This window comes from Trichosurus vulpecula, chromosome 4 (assembly GCF_011100635.1).
Source record: "Trichosurus vulpecula isolate mTriVul1 chromosome 4, mTriVul1.pri, whole genome shotgun sequence".
Taxonomy (NCBI): Eukaryota; Metazoa; Chordata; class Mammalia; order Diprotodontia; family Phalangeridae; genus Trichosurus; species Trichosurus vulpecula.
The window spans coordinates 68181289-68195035 of NC_050576.1; the positions used below are offsets into that span (position 1 = coordinate 68181289).

General features: G+C 38.7%; 1 protein-coding gene across 2 annotated transcripts in view; it reads left to right on the forward strand.

The window, feature by feature from the left end:
• RABGAP1L (RAB GTPase activating protein 1 like) overlaps nt 1–13747 on the forward strand; it is a 680962-nt gene that overhangs the window by 165332 nt on the left and 501883 nt on the right. For both annotated transcript variants that reach the window (XM_036756235.1, XM_036756234.1), the window contains exon 13: nt 11433–11583. In XM_036756235.1, coding sequence (XP_036612130.1) covers nt 11433–11583 — 151 coding nt within the window. The remainder of the gene's footprint in view (nt 1–11432; nt 11584–13747) is intronic.

Consider the following 13747-nt stretch of genomic DNA (forward strand, 5'->3'; position numbering starts at 1 on the left):
AAGAATGAAAAAAAAATCTAGGTCATAGAACCCAGGTAAATAAGAATTCCTGATTTAAATACAATGGTATCACCAGATTTATTCTGTCTAAAACAACAACCTAAACTTTTCAAAATAGAATTGGCTTCCTAAACAAATGCTTTCCAAATTTCACAACACTAGTAAGTGATCCACCAGTACCTCCGTCACCTAGGTCTGAAATATGGCAGCCATCTTCCTTCTCCTTCAATCTCTGTATCCCATTTCTTGCTGTCTTTTTTTTTTTAATAATGTTTCTCAGATTGATACTTTCTGCTGCATTCTTGCTGCCACTATATCTTAGCCAAGATTATTTTTACAAATTTCTTTGATGTTTGTCCTCCCTGAAGCATCTCACTTCTCCAGTTATTCTGTATTTGATTATCATATTAATGTTCCTAAAGTAGATTAGTTTCAGCATTTCACATCACTAGTCAAAAGCTCACCATGGCTCCCTATTGTGTCCTAGAGAAATTCTAAATTTCTTTTTATAGTATTTAGCTCTCTGTGCCTCTGTATTTCTTATTCTAACTATTTAATGATTTTTCTAGGCAAACTATTAGGGGTGAGAGCCAGGTTTTGTTTTGAGAAATTGGATCCACTTTGGATTTACTGAGGAGAGAAGAGAGGCATTCCAGGTGAAGGGGACAATGTAGTGTAGAGAAAGGCATTTGGGGTTAAGAATCTTCTCTCTTCCCATTCCCCCACTTCCGTCCCTCAGGAAGAAAAAAAGGGAAGGGAACATGTATTTGTTTAATGCTTACTGTGTGCCCCATCCCCTCCAACATTTGTCGCTTTCCCCTTCATCATTTCAAGTATTTTTAATAGAAGTGAGTGTTGCACTTTATCAAAAGCTTTTTCTGCATCTATTGATATAATCATATGATTTTTTAAAACTTTTATTACTGACATAATCAAACATGTTAATAGTTTTCTGTATGTTAAACTGTCCCTGCATTCTTGGTATGAATTGTACTTGATCATAATGCATGATCTTTGTAATATATTGTTATAATCTTTTACCTAGTATTTTATTTAGGATTTTGCATCTATATTCGTTAATGAAGTTGGTCTACAATTCCCTTTCCCTGTTTTTACTCTTCCTAGTTTAGATATCAGTATCATATTTGTTTCATAAAAGGTGTTTGGTAGGATCCCTTCTTTGCCCATTATTCCACATAATTTATTTAATATTGGAATTAGTTCATCTTTTAATGTTTCATAGAATTAACTTGTAAATCCATCTGATCTTGGTTTTTTTTCTTAGGAAGCTCATTTATGGCCTGTTCAATTTCTTTTTTCTAAAGTAGGTCTATTTAAATATTTTATTTCCTCTTCTGCAGACATAGGAATTTATATTTTTGTAGATGTTTTTCCATTTCACTCAAATTGTTAAATTTATTGCCGTATAATTAGGCAAGATACCTCCTTGTAATTGCTTTAATTTCATCTTTGTTAGTGGTATGTTCACTCTTTTGTTTTTGACACTAGTAATTTGGTTTTCTTCTCTCTTTTTAGCCAAATTAACTTATTGTTTATTTTGTTTTTTCATAAAAACAACTACTAGTTTTATTATTAATTCAGTGGTTTTTTATACTCAATTTTATTCATCTCATCTTTAATTTTTAAGATTTCAATTTCTTTTTAACTCTTAGTAATGTGGCTTTTATTCTTGCCTTTCTATCAAAATTGATTTCTGTAAAATCAAAGACCTCTTAATGTCCATGTTTGATGTATTTTTGTCTATTCCTACCCATGAACTTTCTGCTTATTTTAATAACAATAGCTAGCCTGCCTTTGAAGTCTTTCTTCCTTGGAGATTTCAAAAATTAGATTCTCATCTGCATAGGGTGATTTAACTACATGACACTAGATGATATGCCTGGGGGACATATCTACTAGATAATATGCTGGTGTTAAGGTTATATCAAAATAACTGATGTTTAAATTTTAAAGAGCATTAGAATTGCCATTTATACTGTAGCTTTGTAGTTACTCACAAGCCTAATACCACCTTATTTTCACATGAAATGAAAAAGTTACTGTGTACATTTCATGTTTGCTCACTCATTAAAAGATTAGGTAAGATATGTTTTATAATTTGTTGAACTTAGGGAATTAAACATGTGTAATAACCAGTTGTATATTCTGAAGGATCCTGATAACAATAGATGATATTGTTGAAATAATGTACTTACATACTCATATTTTTACCAGAAATATTTAAAGCAGTGGTACATTTTAAAAATTTGTCCTTTTAGGGCAGCTAGGTGGCGCAGTCAGTAGAGCACCGGCCCTGGAGTCAGGAGGACCTGAGTTCAAATCCGGCCTCAGACAATTGACACATGTACTAGCTGTGTGACCTTGGGCAAGTCACTTAACCCCAACTGCCCTGCCAAAAAGCAAAAAAAAAAAAAAAAAAAAAAAATTTGTCCTTTTTATGTATCTTTCCTGGTCATCAATATACTCTAATAGCATTAGGCATAAGATCCTCTTTCTGACTGATGATCTATTAAGTAACACAATTTCTGTATGTAATGTAGTTGTTGTTGCAGTGTTACCAGGATAACCAAGGAATTAGAGATGTTAATATACCAGTTTTAGGAGTAACCTAGTTCTTTTTCAGTACCGTTTAGTTAAGATAGATTGTGGCTTGATATTTAGAAGAGGTGCTTTCACAAAGCCTGGCAGAGCAGATGGCTGAGGGATCACTGGAAGCTGTTGTGCTGACCCTGTTACACAGGCACAAGAAGCAAGCCTTAGATTTATTTATTTACTATGTTAGGATTTTAAGTAGGGATCTCTAGCTCCTGAACAAGTAACTGTTGAGGCATTAGAGAGATAGGAGCTGCTCTGTAGATGACGAGCAGGTGGAGTGTGAAGAAGAGGGGAGCAGGAGAGAAGGAAAATTGCAAATGTAAATAGGGTCAGGAGCATTATGAAAAGGCAGAGCTTCCCAAGATGGTCCAGTTATCAGTGCAGTCATGCAGCCTGGTTTGCACCTAAGCACAAGACTTACACATCAACAGGAGGATATCTAGGACTCTTAAGAGATTTGAATGAATGAGAACTGTATTTTTGGCAATTAGGATTATACCGTGGAATTCAACTTTTTTCTTTTATATATATTTTATATAAGGATATAAAATATAGGTTTGTGTGTATCTAAGTGCTTAATAAATGTTCAGTTTAATATAGCAATGATGCAGATATGTATATCCACATAGACATATGTACATTATATATGTTTATATATGAAGAAAACATCAAAATACACACATACATATATACACACATCTACATCATTGTTATATTCAGTTGAACATTTATTAAGCATTTACAGTGTGTAAACATTGTTACATTCAGTTGAACAACTGAGATGGCATAGAAGGAGAAGGGGAAAGGCCCAGAACAGAGATCCTCATTGTTAGTGAGAGTGACCTGGTGAAGATCCAGCAAAGAAGACTGAAAAGGAGAGGTCAGACAGGTAAGAGGAAAACCTGTAAAGAGCAATGTAGTAGAAACCTAGAGAGGAATGAGTATTTAGGCAAAGAGGATGATTGACAAGTTCAAATGTTTCACAGAAGTCAGAAGGGTGAAGAATGGGAAAAGGCCATTAAGAGATCATTAATTACTTTGGAAAGGGCAGTTGCAGTTGAATGATGAGTTCAGAAGCTAAATTGTAGAAGGTTTAGAAGCTGGTGAGAGGGGAAGATACATAGGTACCTGGTGTAAATGTCTTTAACAGAAGTTTAGACAAGAAAGGGAGAGGAATACAGGATTGTAGCTAACAGAGATGGCTGGATTGATTCTTTTTTGTTTTTGATTTTTAGAACAGGGAATTCATGGGCTTGTTTGCTGGGAGTAGAGAAAGAGCCAATAGATATGGAAAGATTGAGAGTTAGAGAGTTGGGAGGATGGGGGTGGGGTGGGGATTCTGCTGGACAAGATTGGAGGGAATGTGATCAATGGCTATGTTGATGGGTTTGCCTTGTGAAGATGAAGGGCTATCCCTTTATGTGCAAAAGTGGTAAAGGAAAAGATTGGGGGGAGGGGAAATTTTGAAGTGACCTAAGGTGAGGAAGAGGGAAGAGAAGTATCCAGAGATTCATACTTTCAGATTCCACATTTAGCACCCTTTCACTATGCTTCATTGCCTCCTGACATCACCTCCTTAATAACTTCCTCTAAAGGGCAATGCAGAGAAAAACATGATCATAACATTTTAAGAGACAGGAGTAGACAGCTTACAGATGTACCAGTTATTTCAAAATCAGAGGGAAGGTGAATTGAAATACTGAATTAGAAGGACAAGTATGAAAAGATTATGCTTCACATTATAACAGTAGCTTAGTCTTAACCCATAAGTGACAAACCCAAAAAATGGTAGTTGGACAAAAGTCAAAACACTGATTTTAACATAAGCTCCTAGAAAGGTTTATCTTATATAAGAGTTGTCACAGTAGATTCTGGAACATTCCAGAAACTCTTAACTTACTGGTTAAAGAAAACCTCAGAAAATTCTGGGGAGGAAATGACCCTCTAGAGAACTTAGCACACTATCCATTGCAATCATTCAGAGGTGACAGTAGGAAGAGAACAGCATAAAAGGATGTAAAGTAGAAAAGTTGTGATGATGTTTTTATACACATGAAATAAGGAATGAAATGCACTCATTAAATAACTGTTATGTAATAAGCAATAGGATATAAGTAAAAAGTGACATAATCCTGATCCTCAAGGAGTTATGTTCTAATGGGGAAGATAACAAAATGCTTGTTGACATATAGGGTAATGGTGGGCAGGGAAGAGTGTTCTGGTCTTCGGAAGCCATTGGAGTGATGAATGAAACAAGGGCTATCTCTTTTCTGAGCCAGGGGTAGTGTGGCTGTTATTACATTTCTCAGTGTAAAAGGTGGAACGAGGGGATGAGGAGTGGGAGAGGACACACCGGTGCTGACAACACAGAAGGTGGCCAGGGGCGAGCTGAAGATCTATGTAGTGACCTATTTTTACCAACGATCATAGTAGAAACACAGTATTTAGAATCTGCCAGACACTTAAATGAATGCTTATTGATTGACCAGCACTATTAATGAACGAGGATGAAGAAAAGCTAAGAAGATAAAGTCAGGAATGCATATAAAATGTATAAAAATCTATGTGTATAGAGGAAATGTGTGGTTCATTCAGTGAGCATTTATTATTTGCTGCTGTGTCCCAGGAGCTGTGAGGATTCAGAGACAAAGATGAAATGGTCTCTGCCCTCAGGGAGCTTACATTCTTTCCCTAGATAACCTGAACACAACGTAGATAGAATGTAGCATCAGCAAGCTGGGGGCACTAGCACCAGAGAGGATCAGGGCCTATAGGGATCCTGTAGGAGATGGTGCTTGAGCGAAGCTTTTAGGTAAGCTCTAAGGGTTCTAGAAGGTGGAGGGAGCTGAGGAGCATATTCATTCCAGTCCTGGGAGAAGAGCAGAGGGCCCAATGTAGAGTCCCAGCATTTTGGGAGAGTATACAAATAAGGACCCAGCAGAAGTGATTGAGGAGTGAGCAGTCTTATGGGCAGAAGGAGAGTCGCAAGAAAACAGGCTCATTCAGATTAGATGATTGTTGTTAGCACACAATAACCTTTTGAGTTAGTCCATCAGTGTGTATGTTTTAGGCAAGTACTGTGGACAGTGAGCTGGGACCAAAACTGAATCACATTTTTGAAACACAGGAATCAAACTCAAATAGAAGCAGATTCTTATTGACTTAGAAAACCACAATTTAACCTTATTTGTGTTCTATTCTTGTTTATTTTGTTAAATATTTCCTAATTACATTTTTTAAAAAACTTAAAGTTTTGAGTTCCAAATTCTATCCTTCCCTCCTTCCTGAGATAGTAAGCAATCAGATACAGGTTATACATGTGCAGTTATGTATAGCATTTCCATATTAGTCATTTTTTACAAAAAAGCTTGAATAAAAGAAAAAAATGAAAGAAAGTGAAAATAGCATGTTTCAGTCTGTATTCAATCAATATCAGTTCTTTCTTTGGAGGCAGATAGTATACTTCATCATGAGTCCTTTGGGATTGTCTTGGATCATTGTGTTGCTGAGAATAGCTAAGTCATTCACAGGTCTTCATCAAATAATATTGCTGTTACTGTATACAATGTTCTCCTGGTTCAGCTCACTTCACTCTTAGTTCATATAAGTCTTTCCAGTTTTTTCTAAAATCATCATGCTTGTGATTTCTTATAACACAATAATATTTAACATATCATGTACCACAGCTTGTTCAGCTTTTCCCCAATTGATGGGCATCCCTTTGATTTCTAGTTCTTAGTTACCGCAAAAAGAACTGCTATAAATATTTTTCTCTTTTTTTTGGATGTCTGTGGGATATAGACCTAGCAGTGGTATTGCTGGATTGAAGGGCATGCACAATTTTATAGACCTTTAGGCATAGTTTCTAATTGCTCTCCAGAATAGTTAGATCAGTTCACAACTCCACTAACAGTGCATTGGTATCCAAGTTTTCCCACATCCCCTCCAACATCTTCCTTTTTTGTCTGGTTTTTAATCTGGTTCCCTCCCAGTTTGAGACCTCTGCTTTATGTGGTCCTAAGCTACTTCACTTCTATACAAATGCTTCGTGTCTGTGATGCTTTTAGAAGAATCAAAAGTGCAAGTTAATGCCAGGGTACATGGTGAAAGTTAGAAAACTCTAGCACATTACTCATTAAGATGAACGAAACATCACATGAAAAGCATTTTCAAGGATGTGTATGACATAGGGCAGAATCCAGTAAGATACAGTTTATCAGGGATAAACGTAAAGGCTTACTTTTGGATTAAAATCATTCACTTCACAAGTGGAAGATAGAGGGGCTATGGCTGGAAAAAGTTCATGTGAAAAGAAAGACCTCACTATTTTAGTGGACTACAAACTCAGTGTGAAATAGCAACCTCAAAAACTAATGCTGTCTTACAATACCAGGATAGAGGCATAGAGGCCTCCAGAACAAGGGGGATGGTAGTCCTGCTGTACTCTGTTTTGGGCAGGACACATCCAAAATTTTGTATTTTGGATCCATGTTTCATATTTTGTGCAGCATTTTGATGAGGTATAGTGTGTTCAGAGAAAGGGTAGCTAGGTGACCAGGATGCTTAGGGCACTGGAGACCATGCTATGTTAGAATATTTTACCTGGAAAAAGAAGAGTTAGAGGGAACATGATAGCTGCCTTCAAGTATTTGAAAGTTTGACATATTGAAGAGTAATTAGCATCTTTTTTTTTCTTGGCTCAGAGAGCATCATTAGTTGGATAGGTTGAACAGAAGCAGATTTTCATTCCATATAAAGAAGAATTTCTTAATTAGAACTCTCCAGAGATGGAATATGCCTTGACCCAGTGATACCACTATGAGGCATGTATCCCCAAAAGACCAAGACCCATATATACAAAGCTGTTTGTAAATCATCTCTTGTAGTAAAGAACTGGAACAAATTATGTGTCTGTCTATTGAAGAATGGCTGCACAAATGATTGTTTATGAAGATAATAGAAGATTATCATGCTACAAGAAATAATGAGAGAGACAGAAGCCTGAGATGATCTGGATGAACTGATGCAGAGTAAAGTGAGCAGAAGCAGGAAAAGAATTTATACTCTAACATCATCAGTGTTGTAGAAACCAACCGATCAGACTTATGAACTCTGATTCATGTAATGACAGTAATACAATGAAGAAAAACAACTTTGAAAGACCACCAATTTATCAGTCAAGAAGCATTTATTAAGCAAGATTCTGATGATACAATCCTTTGATCGATTGTGACTGTAGAAGCCTCATGATGAACTACTCTTCCCACTTCTTAGCAGAGAAGTAATTGACAGTAGGTACAGAATGAGATTTACATTTTCGGAAAGGACAAACACGTTAATTTATTTTCCTTGACTATTCTTATTTGCAGGGAGCACTTTGTATTGAATTCCCATTGCTTCACAAAGTACCTGGCACAAAAATGATTGTTGTGAGCATACAATAAATGATTGTTGACTGATGGCCTGACACAAAGAGCTGTAATGCTATATCAGTAAGGGAGAATTCATGACTTCAAAGATAACCATGAATATGCCTGAATGGTCCAGAATCGCAGGATATAAGGAATTCTCTAAATAGAAGGCAGAGGAGTGAAAGCATTTATTGAAACTCCAAAGTAGCAGACCCATGGACCAGTGTCCCCAGTTCGACATCCTGGCAGGAACCTTCCAAGACCAGTATGCCCATCTGACAATAGTGACCAGGAGGCCACAGAAAAAACATTATGGCAGCAAGCCAAGCCATACTGGTGCTTCCCCCCCAACCCCCCAATGCCAGGGCCCTCCAGATAGAAGGCCGCTCATTGGCCTCAAGCCCCTGCTCAGCACTCTCAGGTCTCCACGAGGGTCAGTGCTGCTTTTTTGTAGTGCCTGCTGCCATAGCTGCCACTTCCGCCGCAATCTCCAAGCTGTGTTCCAGCTAGCTGACTGCTTCCTCTTTCCTTCAGCTCTTAACTGCTCTCACCAACTGCCTCACCAGCTGCTCCAACCATTCAGCAAACTCCTCCCACCACAGGCTTCATGTCATCCCGTGAACCAGAACTCAGGCGCCTACCATTGGCTCCAGTCCTAGCCACTCCCCCCAGGACCCTGAGAGCCCCGCCCCTGAAGCCCACTCAAATGGGCGGGGAAGATCTTCCCATGCACTGATGGCCTTTACAAATGCAAACAGCAAATTGCTCTTGTTCAGTCATTCCAGTCATTGCAGTCATACCCCAACTCTTTGTTACCCTATTTGTTTTTTTTTGCTTTTGTCAAAGTGGAGTGGTTTGCCATTTCCTTCTCTAGCTCATTTTACAGGTGAGGAAACTAAGGCAAACAGGGTTAAGTCGCTTGCCCAGGGTCACCCAGCTAGTATTTAAGGCCAGATTTGAATTGAGGAAGGTGAGTCTTCCTGACTCCACTGTACTACTTAGTTGCCCTGTAATGCAAATCACAATATCATCAAGTTTCATGAGAGATTTTAGCAGGGAGATATTACTTATGTAACTGGAGGAATAAGCAATGTATCATGGAGAAGGTCGCATGTTAGCTGGGCCCTGAAGAGAAGAATTTCAACAATTAGGTGATGTGGAGGTAGACCATTCCATGGCTAGAATATGGGTATGCAGAGATACAGAATCAGGGAAGTTCAAGATTATGAAAAATCTGGTTTGTTTAGAATGTAGTATGTGGTGAGCATCCGGCTCATTTGGCCCTGGATTTGAAAGTGGCCACAATACAGGACTGGCCAATACTAGGAGCATGGTTCACTGGCGTAGAAACTCTGTGTGACATGTACATTGGAACATCATGAATGATGCTCTCATTTGCATAGAAAGTGGCATTCCATTCTTCACAGTAACTGGTGGAATCCAGCCATCTCCACCCTTTTCCCAAACTGGGGCTGCTCAGCTTCTTCCACTTGGAAGAGAACTCTCTGGATCTTATTTCCAGAAACTGTGTCCCTAAACCCTGGGGAGCCGCTTCACTCAGTTTTGGGTTTCCTGCCCTGGAGCTGAGCTGTTCTGATGAGAGGATGACTGACAATGACTAATTCCCCAGCCAGTTATATGTCTCTGGCCTGAGACCAAACTACGCTTCTCACCCCCTTCCAGATGTCTACCCAGCCATTTTGCCATCTGTCCTGCGGCCACTGCTGTCCCTTGTGACTCCACTCAAAATCTCTGTGAATCTCCAGATCAGACTCCGTTCTCTGGCCACTGCTCCTTTATTTGTGTTTTCTCCTCTATTAGAGTATAAAACCCCTAATTTAAGGGCTTTTATGTTACTATCCCTGGTCCTTAGCACTGTGCCTGGCATATGGTAGCCCTTTCTAAATGCCTCCTCATTCATTTCCTTCAAGATGACACAAGTCTAGGGCTGAACGCCAAACAAGAGGATCAAAGCTTTGTAGTCAGAGAAGGCCGACTAGCTTAGAGTGCACAGGTCTAAGCTAGGTTAGTGGACAGGAGAAGAATCTGAATATATAGTCATGGCTCCCAGTTCAGGGTTTAATCTGGGCACAAGGATTATGTCTGTAACCCCTAGGTTTCCAGCTCATTTCTTCCTCACTTCAATATTTTAGAATCTTCATCTTCCTTCGGAGCTCAGGCCAATGTTGCCTTTTCTGTGAACTTCTTTGATCCTTCTTCTTCTTGGTTCTCTGTCTCTCCTCAAATTATCTTTACTTCTCTGTGTATATGTTCTATCCCTTCACTACAGGATAAGCTCTCTGAAAGCAAGGATGGACTTGTTTTTGTCTTTATATTCCTAGTGTTTTGTGGGTATTAGGAGCATGTTAAATGTTGAATTGAGCTGAAATGGATGCGGAATTCAGTGGGGAGACTGCGAAACAGAATATTAGATCTAAAGTAATGTTGCAGATTCACAGAGTGTCTGTCCTAATGTTCTGCCCCCTTATAGATGTAGACACTTAAGTGCTAGCAGGAATATAGTGCTTAGAGGGAGAGGGTGTTTGGGTGTGGGTGATTCCATCAGAGATCTAAGTCCTCTGAGGGGAGCTTGTGTATGTTCTAGCATTCTTCTGAGGAGAGTGGTCCAGATGACCTCAGATCATTTCCAGTCTGGTGTAGACCTTGAAACGACAGAATCATAGAATTTAGAGCTAAAGTCAAGTTAATTCTTAAGGTCAGCTTTATAATTGATAGGAACAGAGTGCCTAGCTTCCTCGTTTGGGGTGGCTTTTTTGCTCTTTGTTTTTTGGATGAGTTGGCCCCATAGAATTTGAGTGTACTCCTATGACCCTTCCAGTTTGGTTATATTTCCTTAGTGCCAATCCTAAATCATCCTTCTTTCCAAATGAAGTTTTGGTGAGGAATCCTAGAAACCACACAGTCAGGAATCTGTACTGCCCCCTTCCTTGCCCCACCCAGGTCATTTACCATGTTCAATCTCCTTCCTTCTCCACTCTAGAATTCAGGAGATATCCTCACTGCCTGAGTGGCTGCTTCATGAAAGTTGTTACTCATAACTAAGAATGTGGTCATTGAGGAATAGAAGAAAAGAACATTTTTCCAAAGGCCGTAGAGTTTTTGTTCCATAATTTAAGACAAAATAGGACTAAATAATGAAGTTAGTGGTGGAATTGAGTTTAATATCCCTTCCTTTTTCTTACCACCTATCATTTCTTGACTTAAAGCTAATATATTGTATAAATTCAGAAATTTACTTTCCATAGCAATTGCATGAATTCAGAGAAAACTGTTTATAGATTTCTTAACATTATGTGTATGAAGGATTAATGTAGGCTATGGTGACTATTTTTTCTCTCTCTCTGTTTCCCTCTGTCTCTCTTCCTTTCTTTCTCTTTTTCCTAGGCACAGTAACCTTCGTGTAAGGCCCAAAGGGCTATCCACTCTGGTGAAGAGTGGGGTTCCAGAAGCATTAAGGGCAGAGGTATGGCAGTTACTAGCGGGCTGCCATGACAACCAGACTATGCTAGATAAATACCGAATTCTTATTACAAAGGTAAGAGTTACTTTTGTTTTGTTTTCCTAGGAACACATATTAAAAGAATCCATTTTGCATAGAACTCAGATGGCACATTCAGTCTTTCTTGTCAAAGTGATTGGAAATGTGTGATAAATAGTTTTTCCTTTTTGTCACAGACCTGGACTGGATGACAATAAACAGCAAAAAACCAGTTACCTCTAAGTGTTTCTGGCCTTGGCTCTTCCTTTTTGGATTTGTGTTATTTCTTAACAAGGGCATGCCATATTGGATTTTATTTATATGTTAAATATTTTCTAACATGTTTTGGTTAACATTATGCATTTATGAGATTTATAAATATCAATTTCTCTGAGACCTGAGATACGCTAATGTAATTGAAAAATGAAAACAGCTTTAAAAATTTGATTTTCAAAAGCTTTCTCATCCAAGGAAGCCTAATGCTATGGGTGTTGCAGGGCTTTTCTGGGGACCATTGCGAGCTCCATTGCATAGGTCTCCATGATGGTAGAGATAACTCTTGGTTTAGGAGAACTAGGGGTCCCTCCTTAAGTTTTGTTTCCTGAGTTCCACATTTGCTGAAAATTTTGAGATTAAGGTTTTTTTTTTTAACTTTAGCTTTGGAAGCAAGGATGGTATCTTATTATATAAGAGCCTTTTGGCCCAGGAGAAGTAAAGTAACTTGCTAAGAGCTAGGGGGATTACCCAAGAATCCTGAGGTTTGTCAGACTAATTCATTGACTTCCAAGATGTTTATTTTTAAATGGTGATAGCAGCAATAAGTGGGATTGACAATAGAGGAATAAGTATCCTGTTCCTTTTTTTCCTTTCCCCTTTTCCATCTCCACCCTCATTCCACCCTTCGGGCTCACTTGGTGATCATCTTAAATTTTTGCAGTGCCAGCAGTCAAAGCTACTAGGCAGAGTGAAACAAGGCATTTGAAAGAGTTCTTGTCCTGTGACCTGAATAGAATTAGGATCACCAATATGGAGCTGAAAGAACTCTCAGAGGCCATTTTGCCCCATATCTGAAGAGGTCTAGTGATTCCTTATTTAATATTCTAAAATTCACATGGATCTGTGACCTCACTGATTTGAGAGTTCCTTCAATGATACAGATCACCATCCATGTGTTCTTGCCCATTCCATGCTCCGTATACATACTCTCCCAAAAGTTCACCCTATGGGATCTGTCCAGTGCTCTGGAGGACTTTATGCCATTAAGAAGATGCTAGTGGAGCATTCAGAGTTTTCCTTCTGTTTTCCCATGCCCCTAGGATCATTGGATCCTGGCTGCAGAACTGGGAGTGACCTCAGAGGCCATCTGGTCCAACCCACTTCTTTTCTTTGTCCTTTTGGTACCTTGCTCTCTTGCTGTCTGACCAGCCCATCTTTTCCTGTTACATAATTTTTAGGTGGATTGTTGGATAAGTAGAAAGAAATGGTCCAAAGATATGTGTTTTTTCCATCCACAAACTGAATTAGCCTCTGAATTAGCCAGCTGATTATTTTTAGGAGGCTTTTCTTATTGGTAATATATATTAAACACTAGTAGATGCCCCTTTCTGGCATGACTTATAGCCAAAGCTAGAGCAACCAAATAATGTTAGGAATACATACCTGGTGATCACATCTGTATATAATTAATCACATCACCACCTAGGTGATCAGTAAGGGATTGGGAATTTTAATTAGGGTGATGAGGAATATAGACTATTACCCAGGTCGGATCTAATTGGGGAGAGAAATTTTGACAGTCATAGGGCAGCCTGAGTGTACTGGGTATCTGGGGAAGGAGAGGAGAGCAAGAAGTCCCAGAGGAGTTTGGATGAGGAAGTATGAAGGTGATAAAAAATGCATTTGGCCCATTTTGTGGTTTTTGTTTAGTGCTCTTCTCTAAAATGCTGATGTTGAAATTGAGATATTAGGACTGGTTTAGATGGAAGTAAACCTCCGAATCCTCCAGTTCATTCTGGTCTTCTCTGTTGAGGCTAGTTCAGTTCAGCTATTCTGGTTTAGTCTGCTGTCTCCCAATCAAAGCCATCCTTTCTTTTATTGGGAAGAAGAATTAAAAGGAAAAAGGAGGGTATAGAGACACTGTATGCATTTTCTCCCCTTTCATTGTTGATTACCAATTGGTTGCAATACAGTATTTGCAGAATCTCCACATTTGTTCAACCTT